Below are 24,502 nucleotides of genomic sequence, written 5' to 3'. Positions count from 1 at the left end.
CAATTTCATTGGCATATCCCTAAATTTAGGAATAATTATCGAATCATTCAAATACCTGCACCAATTCAAAATCAATATTTTAAAATACTATTCTTAATATGAGGTTCTATAGCAAGAGTTTAAACTGTTTAACTAAACAATATTCAAAGGTGACTGTGTCACTTTCATCATTGGTGATTAAATTGGATCTTTTTACATTGTCTGCCTGCAATGAGATACATGTAAACATGCTCTGTAAGTTGAAGGGTGATATAAATGTAGGGTATTATTATTATTATGCCTACTCCACAAAGACCCAACATATGCTTGGCATGCTTAATAAATATGTGCTGTCACACCTCACAATGCCAGACCAAAACAGACTCCCTACAGATATTCCTGCCAATGTGTCTTGCTTATGATTAATTCCTTAAGTGGTTTTAGCTGGGCCATTAGCTCACCCCTTGCTGTGCTCTGTAATGTCCTCCAACTTTATCTCTGAAGGGAGCCTGTTCTACATACTCCTGATTCAACAGTAAGGGATGTGGCTTGTGTTACACTTGCCTTCACATGGGTTAAGAACTACTCCAGGTCATTTCAAAGCTTGCCTGAGCCCTCAAAGTCAGGCAGTGGTTACACCCTTTCTGTAGCTCTACTTCCTGAAAACAGTGGCAGACAGGCCATGGGAATAAATGTCTGAGAAAACCCAATCGACCCTAATTTCCTCCACACGGATGCTTTTACTTTTCTGCCTAAAGACAAGTGTGTCCTCAGTGGGTTTTATAACAGAGAAACAAAATCGGTTTTGAAAAAAGTGCAATAAAGCAACTGAGAATACAAAGATATATATCATAATATGAATTGGAGGGGATTAATGACATTTTTTTCAAGAAATGCTTGCTGTTGGCTTAGAGCTCAGTTTGGTATTTGCTAAACTGCACTAGAATCGCTTTTCCTTATCCCAGAGTAACAGGGGTCAGGAGTAGCGTGAATAAATCAAATCTCTAAATAATGAGTCCCAAATCCCTACCCTCTTTTTAATGTTTCAGGAGTGCCATTGCAAAGAGTAACACTGAATGGATGGAGTTTGACTCTCCTCTCTCCCCATTATTATCTCATGGAAATCTTAATGAGAAAAAAAAGTCTAACCTCATCATTAGTCTCCACTCTCATCCTAAACAGGAATACTAGGCTATCAAGAATCAACTCCTTCCTATTCCTTTTTAGCATAATATTTTCCTAAAACAAGCAAAGAGAGCTGTCAGCACCCGTTTCTAGGAATATTTGCACAGTGCTATAAGGTGCTGTCTTAGGCACCAGATGTGATGTCTGAGCAAGTCAAAGGACCTAGACGATTGCTTGCTGTGTTCTAGGGAAATCCATTCGTTACACATGGGCTGCTTTCAGGGGAGATGATTCAGGCATACTGGGTTTCTGTTGGAATGAGCCGTAGGATTTTTTTGCTGCCCAATTTCTGGCTCTCTGTTTCAGGCCAAAGGACCACTCTCTTCCTGGTTAGCTACCTTTCAGAAGTTTACCACTCATCTTCCATGTCATACCCATTAAGATAGCCACCATGAAAAAGTAGAAAATAAAAGTATTGATGAAGATGTAGAGAAAATAGAACACTTGCACACTGATGATGGAAATATAAAAGGGTGCAGTTGCTACAGAAACAGTATGGATTTCCTTAAAAATTAAAAATAAATTATCATATGATTTGGCAATTCACTTCTAGAATATTCCTTCCACAATTGAATGTAGGATCTCAAGGAGATTTTTGTACATCCATATTCACAGTAACATTATTCACAATATCCAAAAGATAGAAGCAACCCAAGTGTCCATAGACAAACAGATGGATAAATAAAAAATATATACATTCAATGAAATATCATGCAGCCTTAAACAGGAAGGAAATGCTGACATTTGCTGCACCATAGATGAGACCTGAGGACATTATGCTAAGTGAAATAAGCCAGTCACAAAAGGACAAATGCCATAAGATTCCACTTATATGATGTGCCTAATTAGTCAAATTCAGAGATAGCAAGTAGAATGGTAGTTGCCAGGGGCTGGGAAGGAGGGGAAATGAGTGGAGTTTCTGTTTTGCCTGAAAAAGTTCTGAAAATGGATGGAGCTGATGGCAGCACAACAATACAAATTTACTTTATGCCACTGAATTGTACACTTAAAGTGGTTATCATGGTAAAATGTATGTTGTATGTATTTTACCACAATTTCCAAAAAGAGATATTAAAGTTTATCACTGATCCAGAGTGGGTCTAGGGTTGAGGAGAAGTATCAAGACAGCGTGGCTGGTCTACAGAGTCAATGAACAGGGCACACATCTCACCAACTCCCTTCCACGGCCCATGACAACCATTATTAATCAATCATTCCAATACTCTTTCCTCCTGAGCCTAGAAGCAACATCATAACCTTTCTTAACACAGGCCACTACCAAACCATTCGACTTGATATGTCAGCTATGTTGGCATAGGAGAAAATTGTGAATGTCTTCAAAATCCATGCCAGAGCAAAGGGGGGTACAATAATATAAAACTTTATAAGATAGGAAAAATCAACATGAACTTAATATACTAAGAAAAATTTCTTTTTCAGCCCTGTCTCAAAAAGTCCTAAAAGAACTGAAATAGAAGCAGTGGCTTTGGCCAACATCACTACTCATTTGAACCCACATAACGCGGGTTCAGGTCTCTCTATTTTCTACAGAAATGAATCAGAACTCTTTGGGGGGGAATTGATGTCAAATTTTTGGATAGGAAAATTCAGAATGGGTGTAGAATACCCTATTCTTGCGAGAGAGCAAAGATGATTTAAAAAGCCACTGATCAGTGCTAAAAGGACAAAAGACAAACTTGGGGGCAGGGCTCCTACTGCCCAAGATACACCCACATCAGCATAAAGTCATCATCATCATCTAGAACAACATACACAAATGGAAAAAGTTAACATAAAGCATTAAAGGTAGTAGTGATATAAAACAAAAATTACAATTGTATTGCTCTTATTAAGTTACAAGATATTGACTCCATAGCTAATCTCTTTCTTTTCTATTTAATACACAGACACTGTTAAGCATGGTTCTGTCAAGTGTGAATGAGAACCTGTTTCTGTCCATATGAGCAGGGAAGATTGGGCACTGTAAGTGGGCTGAGCAGTCACTTCAACATTAAAAGCTATCCCGTGAACACAATCGGCTCTGTGATCTCATGTCTGCCATACTACAGCAAGTAACAAGCAAAGTCCATCAGTTCATTAATAATTGTATTATACATAATAAACAAGGAAAAGAGAGCCCAATGGTGTGTTTTCAGATGATAAATTAGCAGAATGCCATGCTCATTCCCCAAGAGAGCTCGACGACCCACTCCCTCAGCCCTCAGGGGAAATAACCTCTAGCTGACCCTACTAATGAGAAGCTAAGACATAAGTAAAGTTCCAATTATACCAAAGAGGTCAACATATCATAGTGACAGAAAAATGAGGCAGGCTCATGCCATGTGTTCACAATTTCTGATTAAAAAAAACAACAACAACACTGAATTTCAGAAAAAAAAATCTATCTGAGAGATAGTGTTGTAAATTTTCCATGATCTAACTAGAACACTGTAATAAACGGGGCTTGAACCACCGGACTGTGCAACCAGATCCTATACCCTGACCTGAAATCAAAGGGTTAACAACGTAGCACTTGCCGCCTCACTGGGTCTTTTCTTTCAGGGTACAGTAAAGTTTCCAAAATCCTGGGAAGATGTAAATTTTATATCACGTGGACTTACTAAGGCAGAGTAAAAACTGGACCTCAGGAATAGGTAAGAATAAAGATAAAAAACATAGGTCTTTAAATTATTGAATTAGTTGAATGTGGGTTTTGCCTTTTAAGGTATTTAGTTTATTTAAAGAAATCTGATATATTTGATTATGATTTTTAATCAAATGTTTAAAAGAGTCAGGTTGTAATCACTGTAAACAATTTAAAAATTTTTCTATGTTAAATCCATAAATTTTGATGACTTTGTTGGATAAGTAGTATGTGACTATTTGAGAAGTGTCAACAATTGCATTTAAAGAAATATTGCTTAATCAATTCCTCAGATCATAAATTGGACATTAAACAATGCACCAATGATCGTCAGTATGCACCCCCAAGCACAACCATCCATTGGACACTGAAGACCATTGAAAAGATAAAACCAATTGGCCATCCCAGGAGACTTAAGAACATTTTTTTTGTAAAGATTGCTATTCAAACAAAGATATCACATGCTCAATCTTTTCTATACAGGTGGTGTTAATTTCTCTGATTTGGTGGGACTTGACTTTTGGACCACCCTTCCAGGTACGGCGAAAGATTTTATTTCCTCAATTCCACTGCCAACCCAGGACTGTCAGTTCCATACCTTTGGGCTCATCTGTTTTCCCTCCGGGGTTATCATCTTTTGTGGAATCCTTCAAGGTTCCATATTCCTTTTCCATCTTAGCCGCTTCTTGCTTGGTACTATCTGTTTCTTCATGACTCTGCATTGATGGCGCTGTAATCAGATTGTGCACTGATGTTATAACCCTACTCTCTATTAATTAATTCCTAATGTAGAAATAAACTGTATTGAAAAGGTACAGAAAAATTTTTTGAGCTGAAAGAGATCTTAGTGATTATCTACTCTAACTCCCTCCTCCCACTTCACAGAAGAGGAAACTGATGCCGGAGGTGAGAGAGGTCAAAGTCACCCGCTGAGTTAGCAGAAGAGCAGGGCCAACCCACCGGCTTTCTGGATTTGGGTTTAGTGTTCTTTCTCTTTGGCCACACTGTGTCATTCAAGTTTAGATTATTTTCCTTACTTTAATTAATATAGGCAATCAAGTGGGATATGTCAGGTCCCAAAGTAAATTTGAGTCTTGATTCCAAATGAAAATAAGTCTATAGTTACTCAATCTCTCCTTTATGTTGTATTTTTTCAAGAACAGTTTATTACTCAGAGAAGCACCTAGGAATTTGGGACTATAGCAGCTGTTTGGGCCTATGGCCACCTCCTAAGAACCTTCAGTCAAGGTGCACATTGCTTTTCAGTGCTTCTGGGACCGGATTTCTGTGCTGAGACTAGCCTCAAAGTAAGCAAGGTTGTAGCTACTTAAGCCTATGACTGGATGTCCGATTTTAAAACTTTTAAAAGTCAATAATTCTTTATCAATGCTTACTGGAAGTTCATTCTTTATCACTCAAAAGGGTTGTTGTGCTAAAAGCTAGAAAAGTCGTTAAATAAGTCATACCTGGGAAAAGCTTGTTTATATTGTCAGTAAAATTTTTTTCTAGCTTGCTCTTGGTCTGAAGAGCAATTGTTTCATCCAAGTTTTCTGGAGGGAGGAGGGGAAGAAATATAATTTTAGTTTCTGAAAGATGATATCAAACTTCTACTAAAAATGCTTAAATTTCACCAGAAATATCACAATAGCAATTCCACAATATTAACACTGCTAGTAAGATGCTTTGACATAGATTTTATTTCTAGGAATCACAGACTCTCAATCTATGATTCCTAGAAATAAATACTATTTGAGATCCTCAAGTTAAGCCTCCTACTCAGTTAACTGCAGAAGTTCCATCCATATTTTTGTGGCCCCCACTAGAACATGCCCAGGGTTGAAACCTCTAGTGGATACCTGTGGTTTTGGCCTCCTCAACACCTTCTGGTAACTACACCTTAATTTTTCACTGGAGAACCCAGACCTCTCCCACTCTTAGCATCTTTGGCTCAAGTGAGGCCTGAATTAGCCATATCTGGCTCCCTCAGGGTCTTCCATCCCCTCGGCTGCAGTGATTGGTTCAAGGAGAATAACCTGACTCAAGCCAGGCCAGTGAGATTCAGTGCTAGAACCTTTTGGGAAAAAGAGGCTTTCTTCCCTGTAGAATTGTTGTACTGTGAGGATGTGAGATTGGGGGCATGCTAGGCATCTTGTTCCTATAAGGAAACAGCTTGTCTAGAATGATTTAACATATGAAAAGTCAGAGCTGTGAGATGGAGAGGGATGGACTCCTCACTCTGTTGGTGGACTTTGCAAACATGAAGCCAGACCATCCCCAACCGTGGACTTTTCAGTTACATGAGACAATTACATTTTCTTTTTGTTGAAGCTAAAGAGTTGGATTTCCATCATTTAGGGTTCTCGTTAATTCATGAGGCAGCCAGTTCTATTGTTAGGTAGTCTTAAGGGTGAGAATTTCCCTATTCCTGTAAAGATGAAATCTGTATCCTTGTCTTTGTGCTAACTTTGCCCTTTGGAGTAACATCATACAGATGTTACTAGACATGAGTCTAGACTATAACCACCTCAAGGTAGACAATGCCTTAAAATCCACACTCTTTGTATTCAGTTATTCAACCAGCCACATATTCATCTCACTAATAGGGCCAGGCTTTTTTGCTATTTCCACATAAGCATTTATTTGCAATTAATAGGTAAAGAATCATTATTATTTTGTCTTATTTCTCCCTAAGTAAACTTCTCCTTCCATCCTACACCATGAATCTTTTGAGAAGATGCATTCTGTTTTATTTCAGGTAATATTTTGGTATATTTCCTTCCAATTTTCTATACATACATTCATTTTTTTTAACGCCAAGGTTGAGGTCACATTTTAAATGGCTTTAAGTATTCAACAGCATATCATGAACATTTCCTCCTGTCATTAATCCTTATAAACAATATTTATATTGTATATGTAATAAACATAGAATTATTAGGAACACAAACATTTAAAAGTAAAGTTTAAATAGTCTAACATAACAGTAACTAAATAATTTATTTTAGATGTCCCCTCTTATGGATTACCAAGGTTATTTCCATTGTTTTGTTCCTATAAACCAGTGCTGTCCAATAGAACTTTCTGCAATGATGGAAAGAATTAGTTTTTTATGGTTCGACATGGTAGCCACCAGGTACATGTGGCAATTGGTTACTTAAAATGCACCTAGTGTAAATGAAAAACTGGATTTTAAATTTTGTTTAATTTTGATTACTTACAATTTTAGCAGCAACATGTGGTTAATGGCTGCCATACTGCACAGCACAGCCATAAACAGTAGTGGAAATATCTACCTTGTACATAAGCCTTGTGGCATCTCTAATTTATTTCCATAGGATAAATGACTAAAATGTGGAAGTTCTGAGTCATGGAGTACTGGTATGAAACAATGACTGGTTCCAAACGATGTCTTTGATCTACTGTTAATTGAGTAAGCAGGCCGAAAAGCACTGTGTGTAACATGAATCCATTTTTTGTTAAACAAAAGAAAAGAAAAAAGGACCTAGGTATACATGTGTGCCTGCACACACACACAGAAAGTATCCGGAAAGACATGAACCAAAATGTTACATCACTACTAGTATTGAGCGATTTTTTATTTCCTTTTTTGCATTGAATGACTTTTAAAAATAAATACGCTCTTTTATAATCAGAAAAAGATTGTAAAATTTTTAAGTAGAAAAAATGGAGTTCATACAGAAAAATTCTAGATTACTTTGTCCCATGAGATGTTCTCTTCTGTGTATTTCTCCCTCCCTCACCAGAGATCAAAGGACTACAAAGGCATCTTGCCCAAAGGACATCAGGGATGAGTGGTATTTGTTGATTAACTAAACCACGCAGGAAAATAGAAGACTTTAAAACAACAATTTACATGCAGTATCAAAAAAAGTCCAAGCTTATTTATAAAGTTCCAGGAATCAAGGATAGAAAAATGTTTTCTGCGAAGGGCCAGATAGTAAAGGTTTTTGGCTTTTCAGGCCATATGGCCTCAACTACTCAACTCTCCCACTGTACCACAAAAGCAGCCATGGACACCGAAACAAGCGTGAATGGCTACGTTGCAATAAAACTGCATTTACTAACACTGAAACATGAGTTTTACAGCATTTTCTTGTATCACAAAATACTATTCTTGTTTTGATTTTTTCCAACTGCTTGAAAATGAAAAAGCCGTTCTTCGCTTGTGTGCTATACAAAAGTAGGTGATGAACCAGAATTGGTCCATGGGCCCATGGGCTCATGGGCAGGAGTTTACTGGCCCTGCTGCAGATAATAAAGTCCTTTACAGGTGCAGAAATGGAAGCATTGGCCTTCATCCACACGACAAAGTTGGTCTCAGACAGAACTTCCGGTGCCCAGTCCAGTGCTCTTTCCTCCTTATCACACACAGACCTCATGGTTAAAATCAAGACTCTTCTAGTCCCGACATTCAGATACAATTAAAAAAAAAAGTCCAATTTTAATAAATTGTCTCTGTCATGGAGATTATTAGAAAATATTAGCAAGACAAAATATAACAAGTGTGAAATGTTTGTACTCAAATTGGATCAATAAAGATTAAAAGCTGAAAACTTTTGGTTAATTTTATTTGCATGTATTATCAAGCTGGGCAATTCTGGTTACCCAGATGATTCAGGGTAGGTATTTTGGCATAAATGATCAGATTACTGAGATAATCACTGCCAAATCCCTACCTCCCTTTGGATGCTGCAAACTAACTACAGTAAAAACAAGACAGACAGGACTCTCACCCAGGTAGGAAACCCCTTCTTCTGGAGATATAGTGCCGTACTTGACCATCATCTTCACAAAGTCAATCAGCGTTTTCATGATAGTAATCAGTGTTTCTTTCTCTTTTGCCTCTTTTTCTATATAAAAAGACAAGATAATTTTTTAAAAAACTAGTGGAGTATAGCTTCACCTTTCAATGTCCGTTGATGAAGTACAGCATCTTATTGAAATATTTCTCTCTACATTTATACCTAAAACCACTTGTGTTTAATGTCCAAAAAGCCTACGAGTTGACTGGGGCAAGGTACAGGTATACTAAACTTTCCTGAAACGGACGGTTGTGCCTCCTCCAAAAAGACTTACTTGAATCTGAAACGCGTTATTAGTGGAGTAGATGACGGAGACAGTTTATGACCGGAGACGACGTGAACTCAAAAGGAATGTCGGAAGACCAGTGGCCCAACAGCTGTCCTCCACTCAGGCTGTACATGTGTGAGGCCAGGAACAGTCTGCTTTCAGTAATCAAGCTTAATATTTTAAATAAACACATACATGTGTCTTTATTTTTTTAATGTAAAGTTTATTTTTAACAGTAGTATGTATTGCTTCCTACACTATATATCATGTGAAGGAATATATGTATGCACTAAAAATATTTCAATAGTACAGAAGTAAATAAGAGTCACAGTAACATTCTCTTCCACCTCGGGGCTCCTACTCCCTGTGGGTAACCACTAGTAAGAGTTTCTTGGGAGCTGTTCATATCTGACATACTGTCCTGCATCTTGATACGACAAGATAGCCAATGATTCCATAGGAGTTTGGTAGATGTATTAACTCTAAAAGCAGAAAAAAATCTATTTCCATTTTTGGAGAAAAACTATGATGCTAGAGAGCTCATTTTTCCTGTTCTTTTAGCTGCTATGAAGGATTTTCTCTACTCACTTGTAGCCTTTCCCCCATCTTTTCATTCTCCCCACACTTGAGGTTAGTAGCCAATAGACATCAGTCTACATTTCTCTACCAGTGGAGATTGGACATCTTTCTTTTTCCCGCTCCCCTGGAACAGTGGAAGGCAGGGGGGCCTGAGAAAAGCACCAGATCCGTGGAATTGGCTGTCTCTGGAACTGGCTGTTTCAAGAGTGAGTAAGCCCACTGTGGGCTCTCATACTAAGCTACATTCTACAGCCTCATCTTTATTAGTAACAGAGATATTTTGGTTTTCTACCCACTTTATTATTTCTCAATCAGTTCAGACCTTGGGTGAGAAAGACAGGTACTATCCAAGACCTCAGTGTAAGTATTTAAATTAAAAGTCTACAGATATAAAGGCAATATGGAATGGGGTCAAAGAAATGGAACAATTAAAAAACAAGTAAAATGAGGAACACTCTATACAATGGAATCTTTAAAAATACCATAAAAGTCACAAGGTTGGGAGAGAGAAAAGGTAGGAGAAGAAGTGTGGGGAGAGATCTTGAAAAAGAGCTATCCTATGAGTTACTCAAGGTCACCTCCATATAAATGTTCGGTATCACGCCGATGGTCTTCACCGACAAGAAGTGAGTCACCAGGATGACAGAGGTTCTGAGCTGGGCATCTGCCAGCCAATGGGGCAAGATGGCTCAGAAGGGACCCTCAGGATGACAAACCTTGCAGATAGCAGCAGAGGGGCTGGTGCCATCTGGCCACTGTCTGGAATTTCAAGACAGAGGATGTTGTCTGGTAATGAAAGATCACTCTAAGGTCACTTCTTGGGGAAATATTGTTACATTTACAGAAACCTTTATTGCAAATGTTCAATCCGAGACTGAATCTTTGAATAGGAAGAGGAAGAGCCACTGAGGCAGTGCAGGCCTCTGTGTGGACAGTAATGACCACAGAAACTCTGCCCAATGGCATCCTCCTCATGGATCAAACAAAAGTAAACAGGAACTGAGGTCTTCAGTTAACTCATTTTCCTACACATATAAGAGAAAAGAGCCAGACACTTTAAGGATTTTGTTTTTAGAAAACATATCATTTTCCAAGTGTGCTTTGGGCTCCTGACCTCCTTTAGTCCAATGTTTATTTCACTGTGACTCATTTGAAAGGTGAAGCTAAAAATATCTAAGCAAAATTATGAATCATTTAAACATAATCAGTTATGGTCCACACACTGTTCCCACTAAGAGGAAAATGAACAAAAGCTTAAAAAATATTTGCAATAAGAGTTGAGGCTGAACTGCGTCAGACGGGGACACCAATCCACCTCACACCTGCACCAGGTTCGCTCCAGTGCCGCGACCGCGGCTTGTGTTCAGTAACTGTCTGCTGAACAAATACAGGAGCCATCTGTCAACAAGAGGATTAAATTGTCCAGAAACTCCACCTTTCCTGATTACCCTGCCCTCAATATTTCCATGACTCGTACACTTTAGAAAACATGTATGTGAACTGTTGTCCCCAAGGCCACAATATATGTCATCGAGGATTTCATCTGGACACTGAAAACAGGAAGAGAAAACCACCCACACATTTCCTGGAATCACTGTTTCTGTTCCACATGGTCAGAAAACAGTTCTTACCTGAATCGATACTTTTCAGCAGTGCATAGAAGTTTGGGAAATACTGCAGTTCTTCAAAGTTGTCTTCACTATAGGTTTTAGTTCTCCTTTCTAAGCCATTTGTCAAGGTTAAGGTGTTAGATACAGTTTCATCATTTTCTCCATTCGCAAAACCATCTTGAATTGCTGCCATTGGAGTCTCCAGTGGGAATTTAAAAATCAATAAAAAAAATAAACGTTTTGTTAGAACTAATGACACGCCAGCTTGGTTCTTTCCTCTACTGTGCCCTTGACTGTAGGAACACCTCCTCCTCTGCTTGCCCTCCAGGATCAAACTAGAAACACGAGAAAGTCATTGGGACGTAGAGACTGAAGACCCCGGATCCTGCTCAGGAGAGAAGTAGGGAATTTTGATGTTGCTGCTCTGGCTGAGTTCCCCTCATGAGTGTCTCCTGGTAAAACTGCCTTTCACCGCGCTGTGGTGGGGCCGGGGAGATTTGAGTCCCCAGACTCTTACTAAGAAAGATGGTGCCAGGTATAGGAAATCTTGTCAGAATATCTACCACTAGGAGAGCAGTCACACCATGGAGGTTTCTGGGTAACATTTTAAGGACTATCTAGAAGGGTGCACGAGACTCTTTTACCTAGACCTGATCCATGGTCTGGGGTTCTCATATCAATGATCCATTCTCCATTCAGTGAACTAGACAGAAGTTTATAAGCTTTTTTCCCCTTCTTTCTCTTGCTTTTCTTGCATTTAATCCATCAGTAGCCCTTTGGCCCTACTTTCAAAATTTATCCCAAATTTGTACGTTTCTCTTTTTCTCCTTACCCAACTCTAGTTCAAGTTGCCTTTACCTCTTACGTTTTAACTGCTACACCACTCACCTCCAATCTGTTTCTGACACTTCATTTTCCACATTTGTAGCCAGAGTTGTCTTTTTAAAAACTAATCATGTAACTCCTTTGCTTATAATCCTTTAGTGTTTTTCCATCATTATGATAAAGATCAGAATCCATACCTGGCTCATAAGGCCCTGCCTGGCCTGGCCTGGGTCCACCTCCCAGTCTCATCTCTCATTGCTCTCACTCCACGTGCCAGCCACACTGCACTTGCTTTAATTACTTGGATATCCACACATCCTTCTTTACATGCTGCCTCTCCTGGTCACAAGTTGACTCATTCAGCCTTCAGTTCTCAGCTCAAGTCACTTCCTCAGGGAAGCCGTCCTTGAGCCTAAGGCCAGGACTATTAGTTAGTTGGACTACAGACCAAGCAAGTAGATTCCTTTTTTTATAAGGACTCATAGAACCATGTTTCTTTCCTCAGAGCACTTAATGCGGTTGTAATTAAAACACATGACTATTTGAAGACCATCTACCTCTTCCATTAGATCTTAAGCTTCTTGAGAGCAGGGATTATGTCTTTTTAAATGGGCATTATATCCCCAGTGCTTGTACATAGTTGGTGCCTCAATAAATATTTACTAAATAATATTTTATTTGCATTTTATTTGCATTGACGCATTTAGATAACATGAGGGAACAGGTGGCGAATGTGGACATTTTAGAGACTGGAGATAATTAGTACATAATTAGAGTGAAAAATAGTGAAAATTGTCATGTCAGTTTCAGTTCAGACTGGTAAGCTTGAGTGAAAGTCATAAGGTCTTTGACAAAGCTAGAAAGATTTTTACAGTGGGTAGATCTTCAAAAACTGTTTAAAAAGATGGCAGCTCATGGGGATTGGAGGTAGGGAGAACAAAGGAGAGGTTTTAGACCACTTACTAACAAGAAACCAGACCGATTTTATATGTTCTAACCTCCTCTAAAGCAGGGGTATATAAGCTTATATAGTTGTTTTCCTTGTATTTGGGATAGGATGTTGGAGGGGATAAGAAGCCATGGGGTGTGGGTGCTCTGGTGGAGAAAAATCAAAGAAGAGGTGGGGAGTTTGATATCCTCCTATCATTAGCTCCATCTAGAGTTTTAAAGAGAATTCAAGGAAGAGACAAAGATTTCAGAGCAAAGGGCTCCAGCAAGGAGAAGGAAGAATGAATGGCTGATCTAGGTAAAGGATGACAGGTAGACCTCTGAACCAATGAAAGAAGGAAGGAGAAGATGAGAGAGCACAGGGTAGAGCAGAGGCAGCATCAGGCAACTACCTATGGGGAATATAAACACTGGTATGGCAGAAGATCAAATCAACCTGAGTTCTAAATTTTTTTTTAATTTGGGGGTGCATATAATGATATCCACAGTGAACAGGAGTTGGATACCAAAAGAGCTTGGAAATATTTAACTTCATTACACTAGAATTATACAAATAGTTATGTGAAATATCCATTTTACATAATATCATGTTATTACACTGTGGGGTATGAGATGTAACCTTTATTTTTAATGTAATATTGCACATATCTCTAAATTATTTTTAAAGTAGAGTTTGTTTATATCTTTTAACTTATTGGTATTTCATGAATATTTAAGTTGGCTAAAAATGTCACATACCCCAAATCTCCTTTGGCTCCCAGTGAGGTACTAATTATATACAGATTGTGTTAATTATATATAAATATGAGTATACACACACAAGCTCATGGCCATGCACATGCATGTGCACATATGTACATAGCATACTCATGCACATTCACATATACATACCACTTTCTCCGGTATTTTTCCAGCCTGACTCTCAGTCTTGCTTGTGGGTTTATTGATTTTCTCCTCATAACTGTTGGCTTCCTTAGAGATTAATTTTTGTAAAACCTCTGCTACTTCATCTTCCAGTATGTGTGCCTGGCTTTCTGTGATCTGTTATAAAGAGTCAAAACGTATGGTAAAAAAAAAAATCTAGACTGAACTGTAGTTGAACACATTTTTAGAAGACAAGAGTATCTTCTGATCCCTCTTCTGGACAACCCTTGTTTATGCCTCCACACAGGTAGGTCTTCACAGTGACTGACCGGCATCCTGGGAAGAAGTGCCCTGGGCTCATGGTACAAGGCTTGCCTGCTGAAACCCATAGAACACTTACTCTGAGACACATCTTGATCCTTGTTTCTCAATCCTCTGCTGCAAGTCAGGTAACCTGGAAACCCACAAGTTTGGCACCCTACCAAAGCCTGACAGGGCTGTGTAGGGCTGGGGAGCCAAGCTGAAGCAGGCTCAAATTGGATTGCTTAGTTTCCCCAACACGGCATGCCTTTGTTCGTGTTATTTCCTTCTCACCTCACAATGTCTTTTACTTAAGCTGGCAAAATCCTAACCATCCTTCTAGGCTCACTTCAAACACCTCCTGCTCTGAAGCTTTTCCTTATAGCTCAACTGGATACAATCCATCCTCTGGCAAACTAAACTGATCTGGTTCTTATGCAGCTTCCATTATATGCATGTGTGTACCTGTCTAATTCTTCTGACAGGCTACACATTTCTAGAGGGAAAGAACGGTGCCTAGTATAAAGGAGATGCATTATAAACATTTGGCTATTTCAATCAAATGACTTAGCTTCATAGCATACTCCAAACTGTACTAAGAATTTGGTTTATTCGCATGCATACAACTCACTAGGCCAAGATTCAGGAGTTTAGAGACAATCTTGTCAAACACTCCTCTGTCATTTTCCTCGTAAATCCTGGTAGCAATTTTCTGGACAATGTCTTCAGCCGTCAAAGGAGTTCCGTCTAGCTGATGAAGGCCATCTGGATCATCTAGGCAGAGCAATCACAATTTCACAGCATGGTGAAAACACAGATCTATTTCTTGGATCATATGAAATTTCTACTCTATACCTTGCTTTTGTATACTTAGATATGTTCGGAATATATTTACAGTGGTGCTTGGTCCCCATAAACTCTTGTTTTGAAATAAAGTTTGACTTCAAGTGAAGAACCTAGTGGAGATTCTGAGAGCCTCTTATGTGATTATAAGAGACAGGGAAATCTGAAGTCAATATTACTAATAATACAAACAATATTATACTTTTTATTTTTATAGTATGCCATATTTATCTAACATCACATATTGTTCACAGCACCCTTCTATATATTATATAATGATATTCCATCTCCATGCAAGAAGTAGATTAGTAGTATCCACACATGTACTTCATTTGCAGGCAAATGCCTGGGCTGAGAGTGGGAGGCCCTGCTTCACACTCAGAATCAGAGAGTGTGTACTGAAGGTTTTATGACTTACCTGAAATAAGTGTTTACTTCTAAGTGAACACGTGCCAGAGTGCCTTTAAATAAAGCAGCTTAATGTGACAAGCCTCTTTCTCCAGAGAATAGGGAACTTATTTTATGTGCCTGGAATTTAAACTTTTAAAGTGTGACAACAGATTTGCACAAAGCGGTATGTAAATCTGCGGAAATCTCTGCAGAGAATATTGCAAATATGTATCCTTGGCTTTCCTGGGAATACTTCTGGCAGCACCACTTCAGGGAAGGGAGGATGCAGTAGGGTTGGTGACAGGAAGTATTGCGCCTCATCCATGGAGAACTCCCAGGAGTTTGCCTGTTTGTGTGCTTTTCCAGTCTAGATCACATGGAGCAGTATATTCATATGTGCAAGTTTACGAGGCACTCAACTGCCCTTGCCATCTCTAGGCCGATTGGAAAAATGAGAATTTTAGCTCCAGTCATGCATCTTGTTATTTATGTATCATTGGATCACTGTAGAAGAATATAATAAGAGTATCTATTTCATGGGTTAGTGAGGATAAGATGAAATAAGATGTAAAAGCACCTTTTCAATTGCAAAGTAGTTTGTGAAAGTTACTGTCACATTAATAACACGTAGTGGATTTGTACCTGAAATCAAGGAACTGTAATTATCTTCTAGAGAAAATAAATGTTGAACCCTGGCCAAATTCTGCTCAAATAATTTTGACCATATTCACTTAAAGAAGGAAGAACCTAGTATTTCTATTCTAATTCTGCCCTTTTCTTCCATGGTTTCTGGGGACTCAAGCAAGCAATTTTGTCCTTGGTCTTTCCAGGTTTTATGGGGATGAAAGTATATGAAGCCTCAGGCAGACTATTTTCTTGTTGTTTGGAAAGAAGCTGAGGAAAATAAGTAGGGGATTATGCCCAGAGGACTGAAGTTTTCTGGTGGTACATTGGGATAGCCGAGCTGTTGGCCACCCCATGAACTCTGACCCCTTTGAGCCCTGTGAACCCCAGTGAACCATGAACACAAAAGCCTTGACAAAGATTCCATAGAATCGGGTTCCTTCCTGGCTGACTGAAAATTGGGTTCATCATCTGTTTTTGTTTGTTTGCTTGTTTATTTGTTTTTCAGGAGCAGTTAGGTCTGCTTTTTTCCATTTGTGGGTTGCAGGCCAGAGTCTTGGGAAACAGTGGAGCAGAAACTGCCCAGGTCTATGCAGAGGTAGCAGAATTTATTTTCCTTCCCACTTATCCTTCAGGATCTGAAAAAGGAAGACTACCAATAGTCTTCCTTTTTCAGTCCTGATCCTGAGGGATAAGTGGGAAGGAAAATAACTGAGATGACTGGTTTTCAGTTCATTTACTTCTCATCAGGGAGATCGTTAGCAACACTCAAGAAATCGCCTCTTTCCTCTGCTGCACTGCTGTACTGTTTGAGCCAGGAGCTTAGGCCTCCCCTAGCAGAGCTTTGCTAGATGAGGTTAATAACTGAGCACTTGGACCTTGCTCCTTACTTTCTACTGATTTCCCCTGGCTCCTCTAAAATGGACAGAATTACTCAGAATGATCTCTCCAACGCTCATGAAGGGATAGTTCACCCTCCTGTACAGACCATCAAGGGGAAGCCAAACATGAGTCCAACATTTATAACTTTTTTAAAGCAGCTATAACATTCTAAGTGAATATAAAAGGACCATGTTCTGCCTGGTTATGTTTTGCCCAGTTATGTTTTGAATCTCCAGCATCTAATATGCCACTTGACATTCACTTGCTCGATACATTTTTATAAAAGTCTTAATGTGGGCCAAAACCAGAAATAGAGTGATGAATAGTTTAGGCATGGTCCCTAACTGCACAGAGCTTATTGTCCAGTTCAGTGATTTTCAATCGGTGTGCCACAAGAATTTTTAAAACATGCAATACCTGATTATTTAGTCAGGGGCACTGACCTCCTTTCCCTTAGACTGTCAAATAAAAAAATGACAACAGGCAACACAGCAACAGCCATTGGGTATAAATGAATCAAAGTTATACTTATTTTTTCTTGTCAGATGGACAAAAAATATAAAATATTTTTAGGTCTGCTGCAGAATTGTAGTAATCAGTTTATGTGTGCCATGAGATGAAAAAGGTCGAAAATCACTATCTAGTTCGCAGTCTGGTACATAGTAAATGCCCAATGAACATTTGTTTGGTGAATGTACACAGAAGCCTGAAAGCACTACTTCATAAAAGAAACTTGGAAAACATCCTGAATCTCACATACTGCAGAACACCCTGAAAAGGAGAATTAGTGGGCCCTGTAGCCCATCTGGAGGTTTCCTAAAGGTGTGAAAGCACCCTATAGTATAGTATAGTAGTATAGTATAGTATAGTATAGTATTACTATACTATAAGGCCATAGTAATCAAAACAGCATGATACTCGCCTAAAAACAGACACATAAATCAATGGAACAAAATAGAGATCCCAGAAATAAACCCACACCTTTATAGTCAATTAATATTTGACAGAGGAAGCAAGCACATACAATGGGTTAAAGCTACTTTATTCAATAGATGGTATTGGGAAAATTGGACAGATATGTGCAGAAAAATGAGACTAGATCATCCTCTTACACAACACACAAGAATAAATTCAAAATGGATCAAACACTTAAATGTTAGAACTGAAACCATAAAAATTGTAGAACAAAACATAAGCAGCAAAATCTCAGACATTGCTCATAACAATATTTTATCAGATATATCTCCCAGGCAAGGGAAACAAAAGAAAAAATAAACAAATGGGACTTCGTCAAACTAAAAAGTTTTTGCACAGCAAAGGAAATCATCAATAAAATAAAATGACAACCCACAGAATGACAGAACATATTTGCTGATACATCTGATAAAGGGTTAATATCCCAAATTTATAAAGAACTTATAAAACTCAACACCAAGAAAACAAACAACCCAATTAAAAAATGGGCAAAGGACCTGAATAGACACTTCTCCAAAGAGGACATAAAGATGGCTGATAGACATATGAGAAGATGTTCAACGTCACTAATCATCAGAGAAATGCAAATTAAAACCACAATGAGATAGTATCTCATGCCTGTCAGAATGCCTATCATCAATAAATCAACAAACAGCAAGTGCTGGCCAAGATGTGGAGAAAGGGGAACACTGTAGCACTCTTGGTTGGAATGCAGATGGGTGTAGCCACTGTGGAAATATGGATTAAAATATTAAAAACAGATTTGCCTTTTGATCCAGAGATCCTACTTCTGGGAATGTAGTCCAAAGAACCCAAAACACTAATTTGAAAGAACGTGAACACCCCTATGTTCATTGCAGCGTTATTTACAATTGCTAGGATATGGAAGGAGCCTAAGTGTTCATCAGTAGATGAGTGGATAAAACAACTATGGGACATTTACACTATGGAATACTACTCACCCATGAAAAAGAAGAAACTTTTACTCTTTTGAGACAGTATGGATGGACCTGGAGAACATTATGCTAAGTGAAATAAGCCAGTCAGAAAAAGACAAATACCATATGATTTCACTCGTATGTGAAATCTAATGAACAAACTGAACTAACAACAAATACTGGGATAGACTCATAGATAGACGGCAAGATGACAGCTAGTAGTGGGGAGGTTAGGGGGTGGAGGAATTGAGCAAAAAGATAAAAGGTCTCATGGACATGGACAACAGGTGGTGGTTGATGGGGGGAGGGGATATAAGGGGGCTGAGCAGTAATTGGAAAAATACAATAAAAATTAAATAACAAAAAGAGAAAAAATTTGACAGATACAGGATGTGAAATTGATAAGACTGATGGATTATAATTTGAAAGGTTAGGAAAAAGAGAAATAGTTTGACTTCTAGATTTCTGTCTGAAAAACTGCGTTGCCCTGACTGGGGTGGCTCAGTTGGTTGGATATCATCCCACAAAACAAAAGGTCACTGGTTTGATTCCCAATCAGAGCACATGCCCAGGTTGTGGGTTTGGTCCCTGGTCAGGATGCCTGTAAGACGCAACTGATCAATGTTTGTCACAGCAATATTCCTCTCCTTCTTTTTCTCTCTCCCTTCCCCTTTCCCTGAGAATAAATAAATGAAATCTTTAAAAGAAAAAGAACAATTGCACAGTATAGTGTCTTTCTTAGAGAAAGAGCACGTTAAGAGGGCTAGGTTGTAAGGTGTACAGATATGAGATTAATCTTGACCGTGTTAAGTTTGAGCTGCTTCTGAGACTTCTAAGGCAAGTTATTAAGTAAGTAGACTGACATATGTGTCTACATAGCTAAGGTCTGTCCAGAAAAAGTCCAGCCATTGTTAATATAACAAGAATGGTTTGCACAACGTCACCTGGGTAATTTGATGTTTCGTCAAAAACTCTGCATGAGATGTGATGCAGGAGCTGGTGTGTTGTAATGATAAAGCTCTCAATCACCAGTTGGCCATAGTGGTGGCTTTCTGAACAATCTGAATAGTTTTCACGGAGGAATGTTCAATTTAATGCAAAATTTGATGCAGATTTATTGCTCTACTTGCTCAGTCATTTTGAATGTGATGGCCACCAGTTCACATACTCACTCAATGGTGTCTACTGCGCCCACTGACTAGTACAGTGAAGTCATCATTGTTTGCACATGAGCATTCTAGCCCACTCTCTTTGGCTGCCAGCTTACATCGATATCATGCAAACCATTCTCATTACATTAACAATGGCTGCACTCTTTCTGGACAGACCTCATTGTATGTATCTGTCTGTACGTATGTATCTATATATCTATGTATCTATCTATAGCTCAGAAAAGTCTATACTAGTGACATGTGACAGCAGGATATAGATGGTAACTGAAGCCATGAAAAGGTGAGAATGACCTAGAGAGAAAGGCTATAGCTAGAAAGACAACCCTGAAAACGGAGTAATGGGTATTTCACCTTTGGGAAGTGGGTATTTTGTTGATTCAGTCATTTGAGAATTATAATATTTTGTTGGTACTAATAGTTAAAATATTAAATAGTATAAATATAGATAGATTTAAATTTTTTTCAAAGCATCAGTAAAGGGACCTTTAATGAAAAAGTAGAATTTGGACTTCTGTGGAGCTGGGGCTTTGTATATTGTCAGTAAATTTGGGCTTTTTCTCAGTTTTGGACCTGACTAATAGAGGATTATGAGTATATTTTTTTAAGGTATAGTACTTTCTCCTAACCCATAATTGGAAACTCCAAATTAGACAAAACAGGTAGCAATTATTTTCCTCATTTACCTTGAAATTTCTGATCTTGTCCACTCTTAGTAGAATCATAATCATCAATTAGTCTTCGATTTTTGGTTGAATCAACATCTTCCATGTTCAATTTATTATCATATGGGGAGCTTCTTATGGATTGTCTTTCTTTCTCAATTTTTTCCTTTTCTGTTATTGCCTTTAGCAGGTTCAAGTTATCAACAAAGGAATAATTGCTTTCACTTGGCTTGTTTTCTGAAAGAAAAGCCCCCAAACCCAAAACATTCATTTTAGTTAAGAATTTCATAGCCTATATCACGTAAATTAATATCAATATACTTTCTTTTTACCTGGAGGGTATGCTTGTTTAATCTTGTCTGCTTCTGCTTCAGCAATCTGTGAAACAAACAGGAGATAGACCTGATTTTAAATCATTGCTTTTAAATCATTGATTTTAAACCACTTACCAAATATGACAGCTAAATGATTTAATCTCCATGGAATTTGGTTTTCTTGTTTGTAAACTATAGATAGTAATTTCTATATCAAAGTATTGTCATAAGGATTAAATGAGCTAAAAAAGGGCAGATGGTCTGTAACTATTAATCCTCTTTTCCTACAATATTGGTGAAAAGTAAATCTCTGATAAATTAAGCACTCTTACAGTAGAGTGGATATGATGTGGACCTCACTGGGTTATTATACGGTCAGCTCTATAATACAGATACTACATAGATATTATGAGAATCATATTTCCCATCCTAGTTTCTGTCAATGTATCATTAATCTCCTGAAGTTTGTGAATTCAAATGGCTAAAATGTCACAGCATAATTACATTAAATTACAGTAACTAAAATAAATAGAAACAGCATTTATAATTTTATTTTTGACTTACCTGTTCATTCAGAGGTCTTTCTGCACTTAATTCTCTATTATGTACAGGCTTCTCTAGAATAAACACACAAATATAAATTTACTTGTGCATTAGAAAGACACAATATGTCTCCTGTGAAATAAAATCTTCATAAGGAAAAACAAATATTAGGAGACATATTTTGGATAACCATGAAACAAAAATATGTATTAACAAAGATTATTAAGATTATACAATAACAATGAGCATCATGTTACCTTGCTTATTATCCTGTTCTATTTCCTGAGTTAACTGAATTACTTTTTTCTAACCAGAAACTAACATATAGTTCTACCACTTGGCTTTCCAGCTGTTTTCAACTAGACAGACCACAATTTGGATTGGTATTATAAGCACATTAAAAGCTTTTAATATACACTGTACCTGTTATGAATAGAGTATCTGAGAAAGATTCTAAGACCACTAGAGAAAAAAAATCCTCTTTATTAGGCAGAAAAGCCACCCCCTCCCAATTTCAAAACAAAATCTTTCAAAAACAACCCGGGCTATTGCTCCATTATACGAAAAGTGAGGGAGGAGATGTGTCTCTAAATTCGAAATCACTTCCCCGTCGATATGCACGGATACGGCCTGATCAGAAAGCGAGGCCAGGTGATTTACAGCCCGCGTACTTTTGCCAAGCCTCGCCTTTTCGCGGCGAATAACGGGGATGTGGGAAGGAAAGGGGCCACGTACCTCGGGTGCCTTCGGGTTTGGGGAACGCTCGAGTCGGGCTGCTGTGGACCACCAGCACCAGAATCCAAGTGCCGGTCCACAGGAACCCCATTCTTCCCTCCGGGCTCGGAAGCAGCCTGGCGCCGGGTCCCGGGGCTGTGGCTTTTGTTATGAATGAAAAGGGGGACTGACCGCAGGAAGAGCGCGGAGGGCGGGTGCGCGGAGGAAGAGCGCCGGGGGCCCCGCGGGCGCCCAGCGCGGCGCTGCTCGGGGGAGAAGCTCAGACGGGCTCCGGGCTCGCGGGTCCGGTCGTCGGCGCGAGAGAGCGCTGTCCGCCCCTTGGGTGCTGAAGTTGCTGTGACGAGGCGCGGGCCGCGGGTCCGCCTGGGCGTCGCCTCGCTCCCTCGCTCCCCGAGAGGAAGTGGGAGGGAAGCGCATGCTCCCTGCGAGGCAGAGGCGGGAAAGGATGGCGTCAGCGACTCCGATCTACTCCAATCTCCCGGGAAAGGAAGCGGGGGAGGGCGGCAGGTCGGCTAGCGCACTTTCGGTGCCGCAGTCCCAGGGCAGCTCTTGCGCTCGGGGTCACCTGGATCGCCGTAAGCTTGGACATCATCGTGCTAATTCGCCGAGTAAACGCTCCTTCACGGACCAAATGCCTTCTCTGCCCGCGCACCTGGCAAGGAAAGCTAGGTAGCCTGTGTAAAGGGTTCTGCTTTGGGGTTACTCTGGGATATCTGCATCAGAACCCCTTTCCATTCCACCTTCTGCTAAAAGGTAGATATAATCCCTAGAAAGCCCTGCTTTTTGTGATTGGGTTGATATATCAAGCATCCCTTGGTACTCTCATTTGTGTCTCAGCTCCATGGAGTTCTTTTAATGGGAAAATCAAGAAACATTCTTTCTAATAGATTGCTGCAACACACTCTCACTCTCCTAGATGCTGAAACAGAACTTAAAAAAAAAAAAATCATTGCTTGTTCTCCTAGAGTGAATAGCCTCACCAGTCCTGGATAGGTGGGCAGCAACGGCCAGTTTTATTCTAAAATTACTCATTCTCACCAAGGGAGACAGCTGCCCCTTCCCCACCACCACCACCTAAAAGTAAACAACAACAAAACAGACAGCTACACTTCTGTAAAATTCTTCCCCAGGACTCAATTTTGCCTAAAAACCTGGTTGTTTCAGGGCACCTTGAAGTGAGGGGACAGTGATGAAAAAGCATTTTTCATCATAATTAGGTCAAGGAGGTACTTCCTATGTTTTGAAAATATTCCCAGAAACCTAAGATTGTTATATAATTAAAGACATTTAAAGATGAAAGCAAGGAACACTACTGTGAGCAGGGTGCTGAGTAAGCTCTTTAGTCTGATTTTGAAACTGCTTGGACACTTTCCTTTGGACTGTAGCATGCTGGGAACCAGACTGAATAACGATGAAAAGAGAAGGATTCAGCACAATCAGGCCTTTGATTTCTGCACCCCTGCTTTCCAAGGAGCAAGTCAGTCATTCAAGTAACTAAAAACAAACAAAAAACAAACTAACAAGCAAATCTCCCTCCTTCTGGAGGTTGTTGAGTTTGGAAATCACTCATACACTTTCTTTAAGAACCTAAATAGTAGTTTTTATTAATTATGCTATTACAATTGCCCCAATTTTTCCCCTTTTGTCCCCCTCCACCCAGCACCCCCAATATCCTCCAGTGAAACCTCCTCCTTTGTTCATGAGCCATGCATATAATTTCTTTGGCAACTCCATTTCCTATACTTGCTCTTAACATTCCCCTGCCTATTCTGTAACTACCAATTTTTACTTCTTAATCCCTTCACTTTCCCCCCATTTCCCCAGACCCCCATCCCCACTGACCACCATCCCAATGTTCTCCATATCTGTGATTCTGTTTCTGTTCTGCTTGTTTGCTTAGTTTGTTTTACAGATTAAATTGTTAATAGATATGCATTTATTACCATTTTAATGTTCACTTTTGATCTTCTTTTTCTTAGATAAGCACCTTCAACATTTCATGTAATAATGGTTTGGTGATGATGAACTCCTTTAGTTTTTTTCTTGTCTAGGAAGTTCTTTATCTGCCCTTCAATTTTAAATGATAGCTTTGCTAGATAGAGTAATCTAGGTTGTAGGCCCTTGCTTTTTATCAGTTTGAATACTTCTTGTCAATCCCTTCTGTCCTGCAGTTTCTTTTGAGAAATCAACTGACAGTCTTATGGGGATGCCACTGTAGGTAACTAACTGCTTTTCTCTTGCTGCTTTGGAGATTCTTTCTTTATCTTTAACCTTTGGCATTTTAATTGTGATGTGCCATGAAGTGAGCCTCTTTGCATCTATCTTGATTGGGACTCTCTGTGCTTCCTGGACTTGTATGTCTATTTCCTTCACCAAATTAGGGATGTTTTCTTTCTTTA

At 39.1% G+C, this 24,502-nt stretch overlaps 1 protein-coding gene across 1 annotated transcript in view; it reads right to left on the bottom strand.

The window, feature by feature from the left end:
* Positions 1-22,490, bottom strand: part of SCG3 (secretogranin III) — a 39,810-nt gene extending 17,320 nt beyond the window's left edge. The window contains exons 1-10 of the mRNA XM_024567716.4: positions 22,104-22,490; positions 21,390-21,442; positions 20,844-20,889; positions 20,533-20,748; positions 14,657-14,799; positions 13,753-13,902; positions 11,110-11,287; positions 8,563-8,679; positions 5,275-5,358; positions 4,407-4,538 (exon numbers count right to left, since the gene is read on the bottom strand). Of these exons, the coding sequence (XP_024423484.2) occupies positions 4,407-4,538; positions 5,275-5,358; positions 8,563-8,679; positions 11,110-11,287; positions 13,753-13,902; positions 14,657-14,799; positions 20,533-20,748; positions 20,844-20,889; positions 21,390-21,442; positions 22,104-22,194 (1,210 nt within the window). The 5' untranslated portion in view covers positions 22,195-22,490. The remainder of the gene's footprint in view (positions 1-4,406; positions 4,539-5,274; positions 5,359-8,562; positions 8,680-11,109; positions 11,288-13,752; positions 13,903-14,656; positions 14,800-20,532; positions 20,749-20,843; positions 20,890-21,389; positions 21,443-22,103) is intronic.
* Positions 22,491-24,502: the final 2,012 nt, after the last annotated feature.

Source organism: Desmodus rotundus, chromosome 7 (genome assembly GCF_022682495.2).
Source record: "Desmodus rotundus isolate HL8 chromosome 7, HLdesRot8A.1, whole genome shotgun sequence".
Taxonomy (NCBI): Eukaryota; Metazoa; Chordata; class Mammalia; order Chiroptera; family Phyllostomidae; genus Desmodus; species Desmodus rotundus.
The sequence above is the reverse complement of the archived record's forward strand: the minus strand, read 5'-3'. Positions and strand labels throughout refer to the sequence as shown.